We start from the raw sequence: 23,177 nt of genomic DNA, 5'->3' as shown, positions 1-23,177 counted from the left end.
GCATCCGAGGTCACCTCCAATAGGACGATGCCTAAGAACCGTGTCCCTGAGGTGACCTCCAATAAGATAGCACCCAAGCCCACCACGCTGGAGGTCACCTTTGATAAGGTGACACCTCATAACCTTGTCCCCAAGGCCACCTCCAATAGTGTGATGCCCAAGAGCACCACCTTGGAGGTCACCTTTGATAAGGTGACACCTCATAACCTTGTCCCCAAGGTCACCTCCAGTAAGGTGATGCCCAAGAACCTCTCCCATGGTGGAGGTCAACCCCCAATGACACCTCATAACCTTGTCCCTGAGGTGCCCTCCGATAGGCCAATGCCTAAGAACCTTGTCCCTGAGGTGCCCTCCAACAAGACGACGCCCAATAACCCCAAACCCACCCAACTCTTGTCTAGGGAGGGGGGCCCCCCCCCCCAAAAGGAAGGGCGAGGACCCCCCCCCTACACCCCACCCCAACAACCCCTGGGGCTGCAGCCATGATGCCCCTTCCCTGACTTCCCCCCGCCGCCCCGGGCCACCCCGGCCCTTGGTCCCACTGCCGACGTGTCCCTTGGCCCCATCAACACCCCTCATTGGTCTGACCCCATCAAAAATTAACCCTCCGCTTCCCCAGGCGGAGAATGCGCTGACCGAAGCAGGGCCACCTCCGGCAGCACTTTTCGCTTCCCTTTTGACTACAAAAAAAATGATAGAAATTCGCTAAAATGTAACCCAACGGGCCGGTGAAGGCCATCCATTGGCCCAAGCCAGGAGACCCCCCCCCCCAACCTCTTTGGGATGCCCACCTGAGGGTGCGCCATGAGCTGGATGAAGGTGGTTGGTCTCAGGTGGCCCCTCTCCAAAAGCCACCTTTTCCCCCTCGAACTAAAAAAAAAACCAACCAACTTTGGAAAAATAATGAAAATAAAGATAATCCTTTATTTTCTTTTTAATTCCTGCCCCAGATTGCTTCAGTTTTGCCTCATTTTTGGGGGGACTTTTTTGCTGCCGCAATGAAGGGAGGGAAGTGAGGCCAGCGGATTTGGCTTTGGCCACTCTTTGCTGGCACTTGGTGGCCCCCGCCGGCCCCCCTTGCCTGCACTTTTGCCTACCCGCCTTTGCCTTTTCCCGCTGGAAAATCACCAAAAAAACCCACCCCAGCTGTCAATCATTAACCCAAACCAGCCATTGGCTGGGTTATATAGGCGACCACCCCCGGTGCTTGTGGAGTGAGGCCACCGTGAGAGCGAGAGAAGCATTTCTGGGGTGAAATCCATCCCTTTTTGGGGGCGGGGGTCTGCAAGTGTGGGGCGGGCGTGCATGGCTGTGGGGCGTTTCTGGGGTCTCACAGCGGCAGCATGGCTTTCGCCAGCCTCCTGGAGCACGTGGGGGGCATGGGCCGCTTCCAGGTGGCCTCAGTGCTCCTCTTGGCCCTGCCCATCCTCATGATGGCCAGTCACAACCTTCTGCAGAACTTCACGGCCGCCACCAGTGACCACCGTTGCCGCCTTCGTTGGGAGGACAACGTCACCGGCCTCGACCCCCAGGACGTGTTGAGGGTCTCGGTTCCCCGCGGTGAGCGATGCCGGCGCTTTGTGAAACCACAGTGGTGGTTTTTGGAGGCCAACGGCTCGGTTCCAAACAGCAGCTGGCCGGAGACAGAGCCCTGCCGCGATGGCTGGACCTACGACCGCAGCGTCTTCACCAGCACCATTGTCACTGAGGTGGGGGGGGTGGCGGCAGCAGTGGGGTGGGATTTGGGGGGGGCTGGTAGCACATTTCACCCAATCCTGGCTGTGGTTCCCACCGTGAGGCCCCCCAGCAAAGGATCTGATGTCATCGCAACGTTGACTTCTTCCAACCAGGGCGTCTTCCCCGCTCAACCCTTGGTTGAGCACTCAACGCCATGAGAGCTCAGGACAAGAAAGGGGGGGGTGAAGGAGATGGTGGCCATCAGCAAGGGGGTCAAAAAAGGGGACAGATGACCCCTGGAAGGAGCTTCCAGCCATGGGGATGGTGGGAAGGGTGGCCAGGTGTTTAGTTGCACCCACTTGGTGCCGCCATTGGCCATCCGTTGGCTGTTGCGTTGGGTCAAGCCTACGATCCACCACGGCCTGTTTGGGGGGGGACAGGAGGGAGGCTAGAGGGGTCCCTGTCCCCCCCCCAAATCGCTGTGCCACCCCCATGTCCTCACCCCCACCCCCGGCAGTGGGACCTCGTGTGCAGCTCCCGGGGGCTGAAGCAGTTGGCCCAGTCGCTCTACATGGCCGGCGTCTTGGTGGGCGGCATTGTCTTCGGGGGTCTTTCAGACAGGTGAGGGGTGACACCCCATTCCCGTGGGGAGGTGGGGCTTGTCTCATCTCCTCTTCTTCCTCCTCACCCCTTTTTCCTCCTCAACCCTTTTTCTTCCTCCTCACCCCCTTTTCCTCCTCCTCACCCCCTTTTCCTCCTCCTCACCCCTTTTTCCTCTTCCTCACCCCCTTTTCCTCCTCCTCACCCCTTTTCCTCCTCATCACCCCCTTTTCCTCCTCCTCACCCCCTTTTCCTCCTCCTCACCCCTTTTTCCTCTTCCTCACCCCCTTTTCCTCCTCCTCACCCCTTTTCCTCCTCATCACCCCCTTTTCCTCCTCCTCACCCCTTTTTCCTCCTCCTCACCCCTTTTTCCTCTTCCTCACCCCTTTTTCCTCTTCCTCACCCCTTTTATCTCCTCCTCACCCCTTTTTCCTCTTCCTCACCCCTTTTCCTCTTCCTCACCCCCTCCTCCTCCTCACCCCTTTTTCCTCCTCACCCCTTTTTCCTCTTCCTCACCCCTTTTTCCTCCTCCTCACCCCTTTTTCCTCCTCCTCATCCTCCTTTTTCCTCCTCCTCACCCCTTTTTCCTCTTCCTCACCCCTTTTTCCTCCTCCTCACCCCTTTTTCCTCCTCCTCATCCTCCTTTTTCCTCCTCCTCACCCCTTTTTCCTCCTCCTCACCCCTTTTTCCTCCTCCTCATCCTCCTTTTTCCTCCTCCTCACCCCTTTTTCCTCTTCCTCACCCCTTTTTCCTCCTCCTCACCCCTTTTTCCTCCTCCTCATCCTCCTTTTTCCTCTTCCTCACCCCTTTATCCTCTTCCTCAGCCCTTTTTCCTCCTCCTCACCCCTTTTTCCTCCTCCTCATCCTCCTTTTTCCTCCTCCTCACCCCTTTTTCCTCCTCCTCACCCCTTTTTCCTCTTCCTCACCCCTTTTTCCTCCTCCTCATCCTCCTTTTTCCTCCTCCTCACCCCTTTTTCCTCTTCCTCACCCCTTTTTCCTCCTCCTCACCCCTTTTTCCTCCTCCTCCTCCTCCTTTTTCCTCCTCCTCACCCCTTTTTCCTCTTCCTCACCCCTTTTTCCTCCTCCTCACCCCTTTTTCCTCCTCCTCATCCTCCTTTTTCCTCCTCCTCACCCCTTTTTCCTCCTCCTCACCCCTTTTTCCTCTTCCTCACCCCTTTTTCCTCCTCCTCACCCCTTTTTCCTCCTCCTCATCCTCCTTTTTCCTCCTCCTCACCCCTTTTTCCTCCTCCTCACCCCTTTTTCCTCTTCCTCACCCCTTTTCCTCCTCCTCACCCCCTCCTCCTCCTCACCCCTTTTTCCTCCTCCTCACCCCTTTTTCCTCTTCCTCACCCCTTTTTCCTCCTCCTCACCCCTTTTTCCTCTTCCTCACCCCTTTTTCCTCTTCCTCACCCCTTTTTCCTCCTCATCACCCCTTTTTCCTCCTCCTCACCCCTTTTTCCTCTTCCTCACCCCTTTTTCCTCCTCCTCACCCCTTTTTCCTCCTCCTCATCCTCCTTTTTCCTCCTCCTCACCCCTTTTTCCTCCTCCTCATCCTCCTTTTTCCTCCTCCTCACCCCTTTTTCCTCTTCCTCACCCCTTTTTCCTCCTCCTCACCCCTTTTTCCTCCTCCTCATCCTCCTTTTTCCTCCTCCTCACCCCTTTTTCCTCCTCCTCACCCCTTTTTCCTCTTCCTCACCCCTTTTTCCTCCTCCTCACCCCTTTTTCCTCCTCCTCACCCCTTTTTCCTCCTCCTCACCCCTTTTTCCTCTTCCTCACCCCTTTTTCCTCCTCCTCCTCCTCCTTTTTCCTCCTCCTCACCCCTTTTCCTCCTCATCACCCCCTTTTTCCTCCTCCTCACCCCTTTTTCCTCTTCCTCACCCCTTTTTCCTCCTCCTCACCCCTTTTTCCTCCTCCTCACCCCTTTTTCCTCTTCCTCACCCCTTTTTCCTCCTCCTCCTCCTCCTTTTTCCTCCTCCTCACCCCTTTTCCTCCTCATCACCCCCTTTTTCCTCCTCCTCACCCCTTTTTCCTCTTCCTCACCCCTTTTTCCTCCTCATCACCCCTTTTTCCTCCTCCTCCTCCTCCTTTTTCCTCCTCCTCACCCCTTTTTCCTCTTCCTCACCCCTTTTTCATCCTCCTCCTCCTCCTTTTTCCTCCTCCTCACCCCTTTTTCCTCTTCCTCACCCCTTTTTCCTCCTCCTCACCCCTTTTTCCTCCTCCTCATCCTCACCCCTTTTTCCTCCTCCTCACCCCTTTTTCCTCCTCCTCACCCCTTTTTCCTCCTCCTCACCCCTTTTTCCTCCTCCTCATCCTCCTTTTTCCTCTTCCTCACCCCTTTTTCCTCCTCCTCATCCTCCTTTTTCCTCCTCCTCACCCCTTTTTCCTCCTCCTCACCCCTTTTTCCTCTTCCTCACCCCTTTTTCCTCCTCCTCACCCCTTTTTCCTCCTCCTCACCCCTTTTTCCTCCTCCTCACCCCTTTTTCCTCCTCCTCACCCCTTTTTCCTCCTCCTCATCCTCCTTTTTCCTCCTCCTCACCCCTTTTTCCTCTTCCTCACCCCTTTTTCCTCCTCCTCACCCCTTTTTCCTCCTCCTCACCCCTTTTTCCTCCTCCTCACCCCTTTTTCCTCCTCCTCCTCACCCCCAGGTTTGGCCGCCGGTCGCTGCTCACCTGGTGCTACCTCCAGATGGGCACCATGGGAACGTGCTCCTCCTTCGCCCCCAGTTTCACCATCTACTGCCTCTTCCGCTTCCTCACGGGCATGGCCTTCTCCGGCATCGTCCTCAACAGCACCTCCCTCTGTAGGTGGCCGCCGCCAGCCCCACGGCACCGGCCCCGGGCACCCTCTTGGTCCGCTCCACGTCCCTGTGTGTCTCGGCAGCTTTGGAGTGGCTGCCCACTCGCACCCGGGCGCTCGCGGGGACCTTCATGGGTTACTGCTACACCACGGGGCAGTTCCTGCTGGCTGGGATCGCCTACGCCGCCCCTGGTTGGCGACGGCTGCAGCTCGCCGTGTCGCTGCCCTTCTTCTGCTTCTTCCTCTACTCGTGGTGAGGTGGAGAAGGGGGAGGAACGGCGTCGCGGGCGCAGGGACGGGTGCAGGGATGGACGCGTGCGGGTGGGTGGGGGCACGGATGGGTGGGTAGAGGGAAAACTGGGAGTGACGACGGGCGGATGGATGAATAGAAGGTGCAAGGTTGGACAGAGAGACAGCTGGAGGGACAGAGGGGGTAGTAGATCGCTGGTGGCAAGCTGAGGTGGATGGTGGGGTGTCCCCATTTCCTCCACAGGTGGTTGACAGAGTCAGCTCGCTGGTTGGTCATGGTGGGGAAGTCCCACCAAGCCCTGAAGGAGCTCCAGAAAGTGGCCAGGATAAATGGGAGGAAAGAGGAAGGCGACAAGCTCGACATAGAAGTAAAAAACCTCTGGCTGGGTCCCCTGGGGTGTTTTATGGGGGGTGGGGGAAAGTGACCCCACTCTTCTGGCCCTCAGGTAGGGAGACAGCAGCGGGGTCCCCTACACCCACATTTCCAGCCCCTTAAACAACCATCCATCCCCACAGACAACCGTCCATCCATCGCCACCCGCACCCACCCATCTCCATCATGGCTGTCTCCATCATCCCCATCTCCACCACCTCTATCTCCACCATCTCTATCTCTACCATCCCCATTCCCATTTCCACCACCCCCGTCTCCACCACCCCCACCTCCATCATCTCCACATCCACTGTCTCCACCTCCACCACCCCCATCTCCACCATCTCCACCTCCATCATCTCCCCCTCCACCACCCCCATCTCCACCTCCATCATCTCTCCCTCCACCACCCCCATCTCCACCATCTCCATGCCCACCTCCATCTATCCATCCCCTTTTACCACCATCCATCCAACACCCCACACCTCCATCCATCCCCCATCTCCACCCATCTGACCCTCTGTCCATCCATCTGTTGGTCCAGCCCTTCTCCCACCCACCCTCCACCCATCCAGCCCAGGCCTTGATTGCCTCCCCACCTCCACCCTCCATCCTGGTCCCCCATTGCTCCTCCCACCCCTGCCCCGCCCCGAGCAAGAAGGGGGACCACAGCACCCTGCCCCCCACCCCAGAACCCCCACTTCTCTCTAGGCCTTGAGGTCCTACATGCAGAAGGAGATGGCTTCATCGAGGAGTCACCACACGGTCGTTGACCTGGTCCGGACGCCCGTCGTGCGCCGCATCTCTTGTTGCCTCTGCTTCGTGTGGTACGCCGGTGGGGGAGGACATCAGTGGCTGGTTGTCTGTCTGTCCTTCCAGTCGTCGATCTGTCCATCCTGCTATCCACCCCTCCCCAAACGCCCACCTTAGCGCGGTCCTTATTGTAAAGGGAAACTGAGTCACGGTGCAGGACTCGGTCAACTGAGGTCTCTTGGCTCTCCAGGAAGGGACACGGATCTCCTGACTGGCTCCCAGAGGCCGGGGGCTGGTGTGTGACCCCCCACCTCCCACGTCACACTGCCCCACTGGTGACATTTCCCCCACCCCACCCCCTTCCCGGCCTAGGTTCTCCACCAGCTTCGCCTACTACGGGCTGGCCATGGACCTGCAAAACTTTGACTTCAACATCTACGTGATCCAGCTCATCTTTGGGGCCGTGGACATCCCGGCCAAGCTGGTCTCCATCCTCACCATCACCTTCGTGGGGCGACGCTTCACCCAATCCATTGCCCTCATCCTGGCTGGCCTGGCCATCTTGGCCAACATCTTGGTGCCACAAGGTGAGGGCTGGGGGTGGTGGCCATGGCATCCCCTTCAACTCCAACCCGTAAAGCACCATCTGGGTGGGCCGAAGCGATCTCAACCTATTAACGCAACTCTCAGGCTGAGTGATTTATTTTTAGCTTTTTATGGATGATTTGCCTGAAATCCTGGTGTTTGGGGAAGGGGGGGGGGGTGTGTGTCTCCCCGCTCCATCACCTGCTGTCAACCCAACATGAATCCCAGATGACCCGTCCTCATCCCCACAGACCTGCGGATGCTCCGGACCGCGCTGGCCGTCTTCGGGAAGGGTTGCTTGGCCGCATCCTTCAACTGCATCTACCTCTACACGGGTGAGCTCTACCCCACCGTTATTCGGTAAGGAGGGGGCGGGGTGCAGGTTGGGGGCGGCGATGGGGTGGCCACGATCACGCGGTCTGGTCCCTCAGGGCTCCTCGGTGTCCCACAGGCAGACGGGCATGGGGTTGGCCAACACCATGGCGCGTCTGGGCAGCATCACGGCCCCCTTGGTGAAGATGGCGGGTGATCTCTTCCCCGCGTTGCCCGTCATCATCTATGGGGCGGCCCCAGTGGTGTCGGGGCTGGTGGCCATCTTCCTGCCGGAGACGCGGGACGTGGCCCTGCCTGAGACCGTGGAGGAGGTGGAGGGCAGGTGGGACTGAAGGACAAGGGGAGGGACAGATGGATGGTGGGGAGGGACAAGTGGACACAGGGAGGTATGGTGGGAGAGAAGGATTGGTTGGCCATGGGGATGGAGGGACAGATGGATGGATGGATGGATGGATGGAGGGATGGATGGATGGAGGGATGGATGGATCGATGGAGGGAGGGATGGGTGGAGAGAGGGATGGATGGAGGGATGGATGGATGGAAGGATGGATGGAGGGATGGAGGGATGGTGGGATGAAGGGATGGAGGGATGGATGGATGGATGGATGGATGGATGGATGGATGGATGGAGGGATGGTTGGATGGATGGATGGATGGATGGATGGATGGATGGATGGATGGATGGATGGAAGGATGGATGGATGGATGGATGGATGAAGGGATGGATGAAGGGAAGGATGGATGGAAGGATGGAGGGATGGATGGATGGATGGGGATGGAAAGATGGAAGGATGGAGGGATGGAAGGATGGGTGGAGGGACTGATGGATGGAGAGTAGGGTGGATGTCTGGGATGGAGAGTTGGTTGTGTGTGGTGCTGGATGGACAGATGGAGAGACAGGCATGGATGGGCTTGCACGGGTGGATGGACAGGAAGAAGAGTATGGCAATGGATGGATGAAAGGATGGACAAACAGATGACTATGAAGACAGAGGGATGGGTGGTGGATGGACGGGTCAATGGGGAAGGGGGGAACAGCAGCCTGAAGACCCATGTGGCCTGCCGAAACCGCCCCCGCCCCATCCGCCCTCTCCCACCAGGGCCCAGCCCCAGAAGGATGAAGCCCAACACCTCCAGGTCCCACTTCAGCCCACCCAGCCCAGCGACACCACGGGGGCCTGCTAGTGCCGCACACCCTGGGAGACCCCCAAATCCCCACCCTGAGACCTCAACGCACCCAGTGGCTGAAGGAGCAGGAGTGGGGGTTTGGGGGGGGGGGGTTGCACACCCCCACCCCGCCCCCCAAGAAGAGCAAAGGGACAGTGATGACCATGGCCACCCACTTGCATGGCCAAGGAGGGGACCCAGGCACCGTCCTCTCCAGGCAGGGTTGGGGGATGGTGTCGTTCCTCCCGCCCCCCCTCCCCCCTCCCCAAATATCACTTCACATGATGGTTTCTCTGTGCTGGAGTAAAAATAATAAAAACAAAAATAATCTGAAACACAGCCGGTGGGAGGGCGGAGGGGTGGGGGTGGGGGGTGTTTTCCCACGGCCGCAGGGGGTCCCGCACAGCCTGGCCGTCCCACCCCGAAGGCAAATACGGGACCCAGCAGGGTGCTGTGGCCTCGGCATTGCATCCCCCCCCCCCACCTTCCACCGTCCCCTCCTCCCCACTGCCTGCGCCAGAGCTGCCAGGGAGGGAGAGTCACACTCAAGAGCACAGGGAGGACCCTGGGATCCCAAGGACCCATAGATCCCGTGACCCACATGACCCAGACATCCCACGGACCCATGGATATCAAGGACCCAGGTGTCCGGGTGCCCAGACATCTCATGGACCCACGGATATCAAGGGCCCAGGTGTCCGGGTGCCCAGACATCCCACGGACCCACGGATATCAAGGACCTGGGTGTTCGGGTGCCCAGACATCTCATGGACCCACGGATATCAAGGACCCAGGTGTCCGGGTGCCCAGACATCTCATGGACCCACGGATATCAAGGACCCAGGTGTCCGGGTGCCCAGACATCTCACGGACCCACGGATATCAAGGACCCAGGTGTCCAAGTGCCCAGACATCTCACGGACCCACGGATATCAAGGACCCAGGTGTCCGGGTGCCCAGACATCTCACGGACCCACGGATATCAAGGACCCAGGTGTCCAAGTGCCCAGACATCTCACGGACCCACGGATATCAAGGACCCAGGTGTCCGGGTGCCCAGACATCTCACGGACCCACGGATATCAAGGACCCAGGTGTCCGGGTGCCCAGACATCTCACGGACCCACGGATATCAAGGACCCAGGTGTCCGGGTGCCCAGACATCCCACAGAACCACAGATCCATGGGTCTGGCCACGCAGCACCCACCATGCCCTCCTCTCCAACCTCCGAGCCATCAAGGAGCCAGGCGTCCTGCCCCCCAAGCCACCCCCGAGGTCCCCTGGCCGCTGCCCCTTCCTGCCTATGCTCTGCTGCCTCCCGCTGCCCTCCTGCCCGGGGTCCAAGGGGCTCCCAGCGATCCGGTTCAGGGCTCCTGGGGACTTTGCCCCATGAATCGTCCACCATGGATGGTGAAAACAAGCTGGGGGGTTGGGGGCTGAGGTGGTCCCCATCCACCTGGGGCTGGGGGATCCTCGGCAAGGAAGAGGATGAAGAGGATGGGATGGCCCCAAGGAGCCGCCGCGCATCCCTGGCCGGGGACTGGCATGGCCAGCACCAGCATTTCCACCCGACGATCGTCTCCACCGACCCATAGCGGGATCTGGTGCCGCCAGAGTCAAACGTTAACCGGGACCGGAGGTGGCTTTAAATAGGAGTGGGGACGGGGCCAGGGCCGTGGCCATGGGCAGCCGTGGGGCCGAGGGGCGGTAGCTGCCGGCGGACGGCTCTGGGAAGCGGGGTTTGGTGCTGGGAGAGTTCGGGCGATAGCTGGAGCGACGGACAGGTGAGTGGATCAATGGAGAGATCGATGTGTTGATCAGGAGAAAGAGAAGCCAATGGACTGGTCAAGAGAGAGATTAAAGCTCAGTAGATTGATCAATAGAGAGAAAGACTGATCAATGGAAAGATTATAGGTCAAGAGGTGGATCAATAGAGAGATTAAGATTGATACGTTGATCAATAGAAAGATTACATGTCAATAGATTGAGATTAAAGACCAATAGATTGAGATTAAAGACCAACAGTTTGAGATTGAAGACCAATAGATTGAGATTAAAGATCAATAGATTGAGATTAAAGACCAACAGTTTGAGATTAAAGACCAATAGGTTGAGATTAAAGACCAACAGTTTGAGATTGAAGACCAATAGATTGAGATTAAAGATCAATAGATTGAGATTAAAGACCAACAGTTTGAGATTAAAGACCAATAGGTTGAGATTAAAGATCAATAGATTGACCAACAGAGAGAAAGGCTGATCAGCAGAAAAATTTTAGGTCAAGAGATTGATCAATAGTGAGATTTAAGATCAATAGATTGATCAATAGAGACTGATAGACGAGTCAATAGATCGATGAAGATGATTATATTGATCAATAGATTATAGATCAACAGGTTGGCCAATAGAGAGACATCAATAGATCAATCAATAGAGAGATTAAAGGTCAATAAATCAATCAATAGAAATATTATAGGCCAATAGACTGGTCGATAGAGACATTTAGACTGACACATTGATCAATAGAAAGATTACCATTCAATAAAATGATCAATAGGCCAATTGATCGATCAACAGAGACACAGATCATGAGATTGATCGGTGGAGCATGGTTCGATAGGTTCATTGGCAGAAGAACACAGACCAATAGATCGATCAATGAATGGATTATAGATCAATTTATCGGTAGTAGCGGTACACAGACCACCAGACTGATCAATGGAGGTGTTGTAGGACAATAGATTGATCAGTAGATCACTAGGTGGATCAACAGAAACTTATAGACCAATAAATCAATAAATAAAGAGAGATTATGGACTAATCGATCAACACATTATAGATGAGAGAGAGCTAAAGATCAATAATTTATCAACAGACAACGAGCTCGCTGGATTGATCAATAGGGAGACCAATAGATCAATCAATAGAGAGGGGGACATCAATAGATTGATCACTAGAGCTATGTGGATAAATCGATTGATTGATAGGGTGAGGAGCCAATAGATGGGCAGAGGGGCAGGGGGGCGGGTCCGCCAGCTGGGTGATGGTTGACATGGACAATAGAGAAATCCATCGATCGATCGATTGATTGATTGGCCGAGGGGTGAAAGAGGGCTGGAGAAGGAGCGAGTGGGAGGGGCAGAGGGAGGGAGGGAGGGAGGGACGGACGGAGGGACGGATGGAGGGACAGCGGGAGGCCGGAGAGACCGAGCCGCAGACCGAGAGAGCGGCAGAGAGAGGGAGAGGAGCAAAACAGCAGGTAGGGACCGATTGATCGTGAGGGATGATTGGAGGGACGGACCTATTGAGAGGGTGGTAGGACAGAAGGGGGAGAGGATCGATCGATCGATTGATTGACTGATCAACCGATAATGTGGGGGAAGGGAGGAGGAGGAGGGAGAGTGGCAAGGGGCAGAGCTGATAGCAAGAAATAAATGATCAGCGATCGATAGGTCAATAGAGACTGAGATTGACAGAATTCTAGGTCGATTGATCAATTAGATTGATAGCTTGATAGGCAGATTGATTGATTGATAGATCAACAGATTGATAGAGAGACTGATAGACACCCCAATAGATCAGTAGGGATCAATCGATTGACAGAGACAGTGATAGATTGATAGAGCGATTGGCAGATCAATAGACTGATCGATCGATTGATAGAGGCAGTGACAGATCAATAGAGCAACCAATAGGTCAACAGAAAGACTGATAGATTGGTACATTGGTAGACAAATTGATAGGCCTATAGAGAGACCGGTAGATCAATAGGCGGATCAATCAATTAATAGATCAATAGGCCTATTGACAGACCGATAAATAGGCCGATCGATCGATAGGCCTATCGATAGACTGATAAATAGACCAATTGATCACCCCTTGGCCATCCCCAGCCCCGTCCCTCGGCCAATCCTGATCTGGTCCCTCTGCTGTCCTCCAACCCACCCCTTCGCTGCCCCGTGGTCCCTCCTCTCCTGTGTCCCTCGGCCACCCATTGGCTGGTCCTTCCACCCGTCCCTCCCTCCTGCCTCCAAACCACCCCTCGGCCATTCCTTGGCCAACCCTTGGCCAACCCTTAGATCTATCCATTCAATGACCACCCAAATCACCCCTTGGATGGTTCTCGGCCATTCCTTGGCCAACCCTGAGATCCATCCATTCAATGACCACCCTTTGGCCATTCCTTGGCCAACCCTGAGATCCATCCATTCAATGACCACCCTTTGGCCCTTCCTTGGCCATCCCTTGGCCCATCTCTTGATCCCTCCCTCACACCTTCCTCCAAACCTCCCCTTGGATGGTCCTTGGTCAACCCTTAGGTCTATCCCCTCAATGACCACCCCTTGGCCATTCCTTGGCCATTCCTTGGCCAACCCTTAGTTCTAGCCATTCAATGACGACCCAGACCACCCCTTGGCCATTCCTTGGCCATCCCTTGGCCAACCCTTAAGTCTATCCATTCAACTACCACCCTTTGGCCACCCCTTGGCCCATCTCTTGATCCATCCCTCCCCCTTCCTCCAACCACCCCCTTGGCCATCCCTCAGCCCATCCTTCAACCTCTTCTCCTCCTCCCACCCTCCAGCTGACCTTGGCCCCTCCCCGCCCACCTCCATCCCCCATCCAACCATGACCTTCGTGGAGCTCTTGGCCCGCCTGGGCGGGATGGGCCGTTTCCAGGTGACCTACGTGACCGCCCTGGCCGTTCCGTTGCTCATGTTGGCCAGCCACAACCTTCTGCAGAACTTCACCGCCGGCATCCCCGAGCACCACTGCCGGCTTTGGCCGGCGGCCAACGGCAGCGCCGGGGACGTCCCCCTCCTCGTCTCCATCCCCTCCGACGGTCACCGCCGTCCCCAGCGCTGCCGCCGCTACGTGGTACCTCAGTGGCACCTCTTGGATGTCAACGGTACGGTCAACGACACGGCCAACGGCGGGGCGGCAACCGAGCCTTGCCGCGATGGCTGGACCTACGACGACGGCGTCTTCGCTCACACCATCGTTACCGAGGTGAGGGGCGCCCCACAGCCCCCACGGGGTGTGGGGGGGGGCACCCCCCCACGTATCTGGGTCTTGACCCCGCCCCGTGTCCTCTCCCGCTGGCAGTGGGACCTCGTGTGTGAGTCCAAGACGTTGAGGCAGGTGGCCCAATCCATCTACATGGCCGGGATCCTCCTGGGCTCCGGCCTCTTCGGGGTCCTCTCCGACAAGTGCGTGGCCAGCCCGGAGCTGTACTGGGATGAACTGGGAGCAACTGGGAGCGGGGCGAGGGGAGCGGTGTGCACAGGGATGCCCTCCGCTCCCCCGGCCCCTGGTGTCCCTGGGTTGGGTTTGTCCCAGTACGGCTTGTCCCGCTGTCCCCGCTGCCCCCAAGGCACCCATCCCAGCGCCCCCAGTGCCCCATCTCCCCCATCCCAGTGCCCCATCTCCCCCATCCCAGCGCCCCCAGTGCCCCATCTCCCCCATCCCAGCGCCCCCAGTGCCCCATCTCCCCCATCCCAGTGCCCCATGTCCCCCATCCCAGCGCCCCCAGTGCCCCATCTCCCCCATCCCAGTGACCCATCTCCCCCATCCCAGCGCCCCCAGTGCCCCATCTCCCCCATCCCAGTGCCCCATCTCCCCCATCCCAGCGCCCCCAGTGCCCCATCTCCCCCATCCCAGTGCCCCATGTCCCCCATCCCAGCACCCCCAGCACCCCATCTCCCCCATCCCAGCGCCCCATCTCCCCCATCCCAGCGCCCCCAGTGCCCCATCTCCCCCATCCCAGTGCCCCATCTCCCCCATCCCAGCGCCCCCAGTGCCCCATCTCCCCCATCCCAGTGCCCCATCTCCCCCATCCCAGCGCCCCCAGTGCCCCATCTCCCCCATCCCAGCGCCCCATCTCCCCCATCCCAGCGCCCCCAGTGCCCCATCTCCCCCATCCCAGCGCCCCATCTCCCCCATCCCAGCACCCCATCTCCCCCATCCCAGTGCCCCCAGTGCCCCATCTCCCCCATCCCAGTGCCCCATCTCCCCCATCCCAGCGCCCCCAGTGCCCCATCTCCCCCATCCCAGTGCCCCATCTCCCCCATCCCAGCACCCCATCTCCCCCATCCCAGCGCCCCATCTCCCCCATCCCAGCACCCCATCTCCCCCATCCCAGTGCCCCCAGTGCCCCATCTCCCCATCCCAGTGCCCCATCTCCCCCATCCCAGCGCCCCAGTGCCCCATGTCCCCCATCCCAGTGCCCCATGTCCCCCATCCCAGTACTCCCAGTGCCCCATATTCCCCAGCCCAGTGCCCCCAGTGCCCCATGTCCCCCATCCCAGTACCCCCAGTGCCCCATATTCCCCATCCCAGCGCCCCCAGTGCCCCATATTCCAAATCCCAGTACTCCCAGTGCCCCATGTCCCCCATCCCAGTACCCCCAGTGCCCCATATTCCCCATCCCAGAACCCCCAGTGCCCCATATTCCCCATCCCAGCGCCCCCAGTGCCCCATGTCCCCCATCCCAGCACCCCCAGTGCCCCATATTCCCCATCCCAGCACCCCCAGTGCCCCATATTCCCCATCCCAGAACCCCCAGTGCCCCATCTCCCCCATCTCAGTGCCCCCAGTGCCCTATGTCCCCCATCCCAGCACCCCCAGTGCCCCATATTCCCCATCCCAGAACCCCCAGTGCCCCATTTCCCCCATCCCAGTGCCCCATATTCCCCCTCACAATGCCCCCAGACCCCTATGTCCCCTCTCCCAGTGCCCCATATCCAAGCACCCCCAGTGCCCCCAATGCCCCTCCCAGTGCCCCCAGTGCCCCCAGCGCCCCCAGTGCCCCATATTCCCCATCCCAGTGCCCCTGGTGCCCCATCCCAGTACCCCCAGCACCCCTAGTGCCCCTCCCAGTGCCCCCAGCGCCCCCAGTGCCCCATATTCCCCATCCCAGTGCCCCTGGTGCCCCATCCCAGTACCCCCAGCACCCCCAGTGCCCCTCCCAGTGCCCCCCAGTGCCCCCCCAGTGCCCCCAGTGCCGTGTCCCCGCAGGTACGGGCGCCGGGCGCTGCTGACGTGGTGCTACCTGCAGCTGGGGGTGACGGGGGCCGCCACCGCCGCCGCCCCCACCTTCGCCCTCTACTGCCTGGGCCGCTTCCTGGGGGGGCTGGCGATGGCGGGGGTCTCCCTCAACTCCGCCTCCCTCTGTGAGCGGGACTGGGGGGCCCAACCTCTGGCCAATGGGGAGCGCCCATGTTCAACCCAACCCCACTCATGGGAGGGACCCCAACCCCACCCCCCCAACCCACGGGAGGGACCCCAACCCAACCCCACCCCCTGCCCACAGGAGAGACCCCAACCCCACCCCCCTGACCCATGGGAGGGACCCCAAACCAACCCCACCCTCACCCACAGGAGAGACCCCAACCCAACCCCCCATTGACCCACAGGAGGGACCCAAACCCAATCCAACCCCACCCCCCCGACTCATGGGAGGGACCCCAACCCCCATTGACCCACGGGAGGGACCCCAACCCAACCCAACTCCCCTGACTCATGGGAGGGACCCCAACCCCCATTGACTCACGGGAGGGACCCCAACCCAACCCCCCCAACCCACAGGAGGGACCCCAACACCCCATTGCCCCACGGGAGGGACCCCAACCCAACCAAACCTCACCCCCCTGACCCACGGGAGGGACCCCAACCCAACCCAAGCCCACCCCCCTGACCCACGGGAGGGACCCCAACTCCCCATTGCCCCACAGGAGGATCTCCAACCCAACCCCCCTGACCCACGGGAGGGACCCCAAACCAACCCCACCCTCACCCACAGGAGAGACCCCAACCCAACCCAACCCCACACCCCTGACTCATGGGAGGGACCTCAACCCAACCCAACCCAACACCCCTGACTCATGGGAGGGACCCCAACCCAACCCCACACCCCCTGACCCATGGGGGGGACCCCAACCAACCCCCCACCCCCTGACCCATGGGAGGGACCCCAACCAACCCCACCCTCACCCACAGGAGAGACCCCAACCCCCCATTGACCCACGGGAGGGACCCGAACACAACCCAACCCCACCCCCCCGACTCATGGGGGGGACCCCAACCCCCATTGACCCACGGGAGGGACCCCAACCCAAACTCCCCCCCACCCCTCCCACGGTCGCCCGCAGGCATGGAGTGGATCCCGACGGAAGCCCGCGCCATCGTGGGCACCATCAACGGCTACTGCTACACCCTGGGCCAGTTCGTGCTGGCGGCCGTGGCCTTCGGCCTCCCCCACTGGCGCTGGCTCCAGCTCGCCGTCTCCCTCCCCTTCTTCCTCTTCTTCCTCTACTCCTGGTACAGGGAACCCGGGAGTCCTCGACTCCATCCTCATGGATTTTGGGGTGGGGGGGGGGGAGGTGGATTTGGGGTGTCTGGGTTCCCTTGGGGGGGTGGTGGGGACACCGTGGGGGGGTGGGAGGTGTCGGGTGGGATGAGGGACACCCCCCCCCTCGATGCAGGGGTCCCCCGTAACCCCTCATCCCTCCCCCCCCCCCCCCCCCCCCAGGCTGTTCGTGGAGTCGGCCCGGTGGCAAGTGATTTCGGGGAGACCCGACCTGGCCCTGAAGGGGCTCCGCAAAGTCGCCCGCGTCAACGGGAGGAAGGCGGAGGGGGACAAACTCAGCGAGGAGGTGATGGGGAGCTTCCCGGAGCCCCCCACCCCCACCCGATCCCCCCCTCCCCGTGCCCTTCTGCCCCCCCCCCCCCCCCCCATCCCCCCAAATCCTCCCAGGTCTCTCCAGATCCCCCAAACCCTGCCAGAACCCCCTAGTTCTCCCTTAGCCCCCCAACCCTGTTTCCCCTCCACTCCGCCTGGATCCCCCCAGACCCCCTCTAGCCCTCCTAGATACTTCTGACCCCCCGCCAGATCCCACCCAGGTCCCTCCTGATCACCTGGATCCCCCCCTGGACCACTAGTATCCTTCCTAGATCCCTCTGATCCCACGTAGATCCCTCCCAGTTCCCTCCAGACCTCCTGGATCCCCACTGAGACCACTATTATCCTTCCTAGATCCCTCTGATCCTGTCCAGATCCCCCAGATCCCTCCAGATCACCTGGATTCCCACCCCATAAGACCCCTATTATCCCTCCTAGACCCCTCTGATCCCACCTGGATCCCCCAGATCCCTCCAATTCTCTCCAGGTCACTAGGATTCCCACTCCCAAGACTCCTAGTGATCTTCCTAGATCTCCCTGATCCTGCCTAGATCCCCCCAGATCACCTGGGTTCCCACCCCCCCAAGACCCCTAGTATCCTTCCCAGATCCCTCTGATCCCACCTAGATCCCCCCTGATCCCTCCAATTCCCTCCAGACCACCTGGATCCCTACCCGAGACCTCTAGTATCCCTCCCAGATCCCTCCCGTCCCCCCGGATCCCCCTGGACCCCCCCCGAACCCCCCCGATCCCCCGGGCTCCACCCCGTCACCCCTCCCAGATCCCTATCGTCCCCCCGGATCCCCCCCGATCCCCCCCGATCCCCCTCCCGCAGGCGCTGCGGGCCCTGGTGCGCCGGGAGCCGACGCTGCCGGGGGGGGCCCTGGCCACCCTCGTCCGCACCCCCGGGATGAGGATGGTCTCCTGCGGCGTCTCCTTTGTCTGGTGAGCGGGGCCGCTTTGGGGCCAAAACCCGCCTTTTGGGGCAAAACCCAACATTTTGGGGCCAAATGTCACCTTTTGGGGGGCCAAACCCCAATATTTTGGGAGCCAAACCCAACTTTTTGCAGCCAAACCCAAAATTTTGGGGACAAAACCAACTTTCTCAGGGCCAAACCCAACTTTTCGAGGGGCGAAACCCAACTTTTTTGGGGCCAAACCCAACTTTTTGGGGCCAAACAACTTCTTGCAGGGCCAAACCCAACATTTTGGGGCCAAACCCGACATTTTGGGAGCCAAACCGAACATTTTGGAGCCAAACCCAACTTTTTTGGGGGAAACCCCACCTTTTTGGGGCCAAACCCAACTTTTTTGGGCTAAACCCAACCTTTTGCAGCGCCAAACCCAAACTTCTGCAGGGCCAAACCCAACTTTTTGGGGGGAAACCCCACCTTTTTGGGGCCAAACCCAACTTTTTTGGGCTAAACCCAACCTTTTGCAGCGCCAAACCCAAACTTCTGCAGGGCCAAACCCAACATTTTGGGGCCAAACCCACCTTTTTGCAGGGCCAAACCCAGCTTTTTGCAGGGCCAAACCCAACAGTTGGGAGCCAAACCCAACATTTTGGGGACAAACCTGACATTTTGGGAGCCAAACCCAACTTTTTGGGGCTAAAACCAACCTTTTACGGCGCCAAACCCAAACTTGCAGTGCCAAACCCGACATTTTGGGGCCAAACCCAACTTTTTGGTCCCCACTAGGTCACGTCCAGTTGGGGTTTTGTGTTGAACCGTTGGGTTTTGGGGGCAGGTTCTCCACCAGCTTCGCCTATTATGGGCTGGCCATGGATCTGCAGGGCTTCGGGGTGGACATCTACCTGAGCCAGCTGGTCTTTGGGGCCGTGGACATCCCAGCCAAGCTGGCCTCGGTGCTGGCCATCAGCTGCGTGGGGCGGCGCGTGGCCCAGGGGGGCTCCTTGGCGCTCGCCGGCGTCTGCATCCTCGCCAACATCGTGGTGCCGACGGGTGGGCGCCGGGCGGGGCGGAGGGTGGACAACGGGGTGGAGGCTGGTGGGATGGAGGATGGAGGGATGGAGGCCAATGGGATGGAGGCCAATGGGATGGAGGACAGAGGGGTGGGGGACAAAGGGATGGAGGCCAGTGGGATGGAGAATGGAGAGATGGAGGCCAATGGGATGGAGGATGGAGGGATGGAGGACAGAGGGGTGGAGAATTAAGGCCAATGGAATGGAGGCCAATGGGATAGAGAATGGAGGGCAGAGGGATGGAGGATGGACAGATGGAGGCCAATGGGTTGTAGAACAGAGGGATGGAGAACAGAGGCCAATGGGATGGAGGCCAATGGTATAGAAGACAAAGGGACGGAGGATGGACAGATGGAGGCCAATGGGAGGGAGGCCAGTGGGATGGGGGATCGACAGACAGAGGGCGGACAGATGGAGGACAATGGGATGGAGAATGGAGGCCAATGGGATGGAGGGATGGACGAATGGAGGAGAATGGGATGGGGAATGGAGGGATGAAGGATGATGGGTTGGAGGACAGAGGGACGGGGGACAGAGGGACAGAGGATGGACAGAAGGAGGCCAATGGCATGGAGGAAGAAGAGGAGGAAGGGCAACGAGAGGTTGGAGGGACAGAGGCAGGGAAGATGGAGGGAGGAAGGTTGGAGGATGATGGGATGGAGGAGGGTGGAAGGGTGGCCAACGTTGGAGGACAGGGGGGTTGGGGGGACGTGGGGACGCAGCGGGGGGGGCAGCAATAGAGGGATGACGGGTCATTGGAGGGACTTGGGTCATCGGGGGGTGGAGGGAGAGGTTGGGGGGAAGGAGGACCTTTGGGGGGTTATCGAGGAGCTGTTGGGGGGCCGGAGGCGTGAGACCCCCCCACGCACGCCCCCAGAGCTGCAGGTGCTGCGCATGGCCTTCGCCGTGGTCGGGAAGGGCTCCTTGGCCGCCTCCTTCAACTGCGCCTACATCTTCTCCGGAGAGCTCTTCCCCACCGTCATCAGGTGGGTGGTCATCACGCGCGGGGGGCTGCCGGGACCACAGCCCTCCCTCCGTCCGTCCGTCTGTCCGTCCACTCATCCATCTGCCAACCCATGTACCGAGTCGTCCCCATCCATCAGCCCACCCACCCACGCATCCACCATCGAGGTCCTCCACCACCATCCCTGAAGTCCTCCATCCAACCACCTCTCCACCCATCCGTCCAACCATTCATCCACCTCTCCATCCATCCATCCATCCATCCATCCATCCCTCAACCCTTCCATCCATCCATCCCTAAACCCCTCCATCCCTCAACCCTTCCATCCATCCATCCATAATCCATCCATCCATCCCTCAACCCATCTATCCATCCATCCATCCATCCATCCATCCCTCCATCCCTCAACCCTTCCATCCATCCATCCATCCCTCAACCCATCCATCCATCCATCCATCCATCCCTCCATCTATCCCTTTCATCCATCCATCCCTTCATCCATCCATCCATCCATCCCTCCATCCCTCCATCCCTCCCTCCATCCCTCCATCCATCCATCCATCCCTCCATCCATCCCTCCATCCCTCCATCCCTCCATCCTTCCATCCATCCATCCATCCATCCATCCATCCATCCATCCATCCATCCATCCATCCATCCATCCATCCCTCCATCCCTCCATCCATCCATCCATCCATCCGTCCATCCATCCATCCCTCCATCCATCCATCCATCCATCCCTCCCTCCATCCATCCATCCCTCCATCCATCCATCCCTCCATCCATCCATCCCTCCATCCATCCATCCATCCATCCCTCCATCCCTCCATCCTTCCATCCATCCATCCATCCATCCCTCCATCCATCCATCCCTCCATCCATCCATCCCTCCATCCTTCCATCCATCCCTCCATCCCTCCATCCTTCCATCCATCCATCCCTCCATCCATCCATCCATCCCTCCATCCATCCATCCCTCCATCCATCCATCCATCCCTCCATCCATCCATCCCTCCATCCTTCCATCCATCCCTCCATCCCTCCATCCATCCATCCACCCGTGCACCCGTGCACCCACCCGCTCCCTCTCCCCGGCACAGGCAGACGGGGATGGGCCTGGGGGGCACCATGGCCCGTGTGGGGGGGATGGTGGCCCCCCTGGTGCGCATGGCAGCCGACGTCACCCCGGCGCTGCCCCTCGTCATCTACGGGGCCGCCCCCATCGTCTCGGCCATCGCCACCTGCTTCCTGCCCGAGACCCGCAATGTGCCCCTGCCCGAGACCGTCAAGGACGTCGAGAGACGGTGAGGGGCTGCCTGGCGATGTGGCCGCGGCCATGCTGGGGACCCTGGCCCCACCACGTCCCCGTCTTCTCCCTGATCCTTTTGGGGTGCACAGAAGGGGGGAGGGATCCCCATCTTAGGGTGAGGTTTCTTTCTTGGGGGAACCCAGAAGGTTTTGGGGTGAGAAGGGACAAGACTTTGGGGTTGGGAAGGGACAAGACTTTGGGGTGGGGAAGGGATGAAGACTTTGGGGTGAGGATGAAGGTTTTGGGGTTGGGAAGGGACAAAGGTTTAGGGGAGAAAGGTTGAAGGTTTTAGGGTGAGGATGAAGGTTTTGGGGTGGGGAGGACCAAGGGCTCTGGGGGAGAAGGGAGAAAGGGTTTGGGGTTGGGATGGTAGAAGGTTTTAAGACTGGGAAGAGACGAAGGTTTTGGGATGAGGACAAAGGTTTTTGGGGTGGGGAGGGACAAAGGTTTTGCGGTGATAAGGGATGAAGTTTTTGGGGAGAAATGTTTATGGTTTGGGGATTGGGAAGGGATAAAGTTTGAAGGGCTGAGGACAAAGGTTTTGGGGTGAGAAGGGACAAGGTTTTGGGGCGGGGAAGGGACAAAGTTTTGGGGTTGGGATGGGACAAAGTTTTTGGGGTGGGGATGACCAAGGGTTTTGGGGTGACAAGGGACGAAAACTGGGGTTGGGAAGGGATGAAGGTTTTGAGGTTGGGAAGAGACAGAGACTTTGGGTGAGAAGGGACGAAGACTTTGGGGTGAAGACAAAGGTTTTGGGGCTGGGAAGGGATGAAGGTTTTGGGGTGAGGACAAAGGGTTTTGGGGCGAGGACAAAGGTTTTGCGGCTAGGAAGGGACAAAGGCTTTGGAGGACAAAGGTTTTAGGGTGAGAATGGATGAAGATTTTGGGGAGAAATGTTGAAGATTTTGGGGTTGGGAAGGGACGAAGGTTTTGGGGAGAGAGGTGAAGTTTTTGGGGTTTCTCTCCCCCCGGCACGGCCACAGAGCGGGTCACCTCAAGGACGAGGAGGTCACTGTCCCCCTGAGCACCACCAAGAGCAAGGACGGCGTCTGAGGGGGGAGAGGATGGGCATCGGGGACACCTGGGTCCTGCCGGGCCAGTGGGGGTGGGGGACGGGACCCCCGGGGTGGGGCGAGACCCCGGGGGGGGGACACGACACAGCCCCCCACCCACGGTCCATCCCCCCCCTCCCCGGGTGCTATTTATTTAATCCCAATAAAACCTCATCGCAATGTCGGCGTTCGATATCGCTGCCCTCCCGGGGACCGGGGGGAGTCCCTGTAACCCCCCCCCTCCCACCCCCCCTGGGAACCCAGGCATTCGGGGACCCCCACCCTAATGAGGTTAATGAGGATTAATTTCCCCAATATATTACCCTACGCCTGGGTCCTGGCTCTCAAGCTCCGGCCTTTGCCCCAATTCGGGTGATTTAGCTGCAAAATAAATCTGTAAAAGGATTAATTCACATGTCAAGCCGGGGCCAGCGGGTGACAAACGGCCCAGACGGGGCAGATTTTACCCCAAAAAACAGGGTAGCATAACCCCAGTATCAGCCCTCAGAGAAGCCACATCCCAGCACCTAGATGGCTGGTTTTTACCCCAAACAACAGGGCAGCACAACCCTGATATCAGCCCTCAGAGAAGCCACATCCAAGCACCTAAATGGCTGGTTTTTACCCCAAAAAGGGTGGCACAACCTCAGTATC

At 59.2% G+C, this 23,177-nt stretch overlaps 1 protein-coding gene across 1 annotated transcript; it reads left to right on the top strand.

The window, feature by feature from the left end:
- Window positions 1-1,283: 1,283 nt before the first annotated feature.
- On the top strand, window positions 1,284-22,614 carry LOC142049166 (uncharacterized). Its single transcript, XM_075076625.1, has 22 exons — window positions 1,284-1,709; window positions 2,195-2,298; window positions 4,923-5,077; window positions 5,158-5,326; window positions 5,567-5,690; window positions 6,407-6,522; window positions 6,821-7,035; window positions 7,285-7,393; window positions 7,485-7,688; window positions 8,467-8,550; window positions 9,056-9,635; window positions 10,184-10,318; window positions 13,215-13,544; window positions 13,641-13,744; window positions 15,552-15,706; window positions 16,685-16,853; window positions 17,065-17,188; window positions 18,050-18,159; window positions 18,964-19,178; window positions 20,076-20,184; window positions 21,263-21,466; window positions 22,455-22,614. Exons 1-22 carry the CDS (start codon window positions 1,344-1,346, stop codon window positions 22,522-22,524), a joined length of 3,951 nt encoding a protein of 1,316 aa, XP_074932726.1. The 5' UTR covers window positions 1,284-1,343; the 3' UTR covers window positions 22,525-22,614.
- Window positions 22,615-23,177: the final 563 nt, after the last annotated feature.

This window comes from Phalacrocorax aristotelis, chromosome 33, assembly GCF_949628215.1.
Source record: "Phalacrocorax aristotelis chromosome 33, bGulAri2.1, whole genome shotgun sequence".
Taxonomy (NCBI): Eukaryota; Metazoa; Chordata; class Aves; order Suliformes; family Phalacrocoracidae; genus Phalacrocorax; species Phalacrocorax aristotelis.
This window is presented reverse-complemented; position numbering and strand designations above follow the sequence as displayed.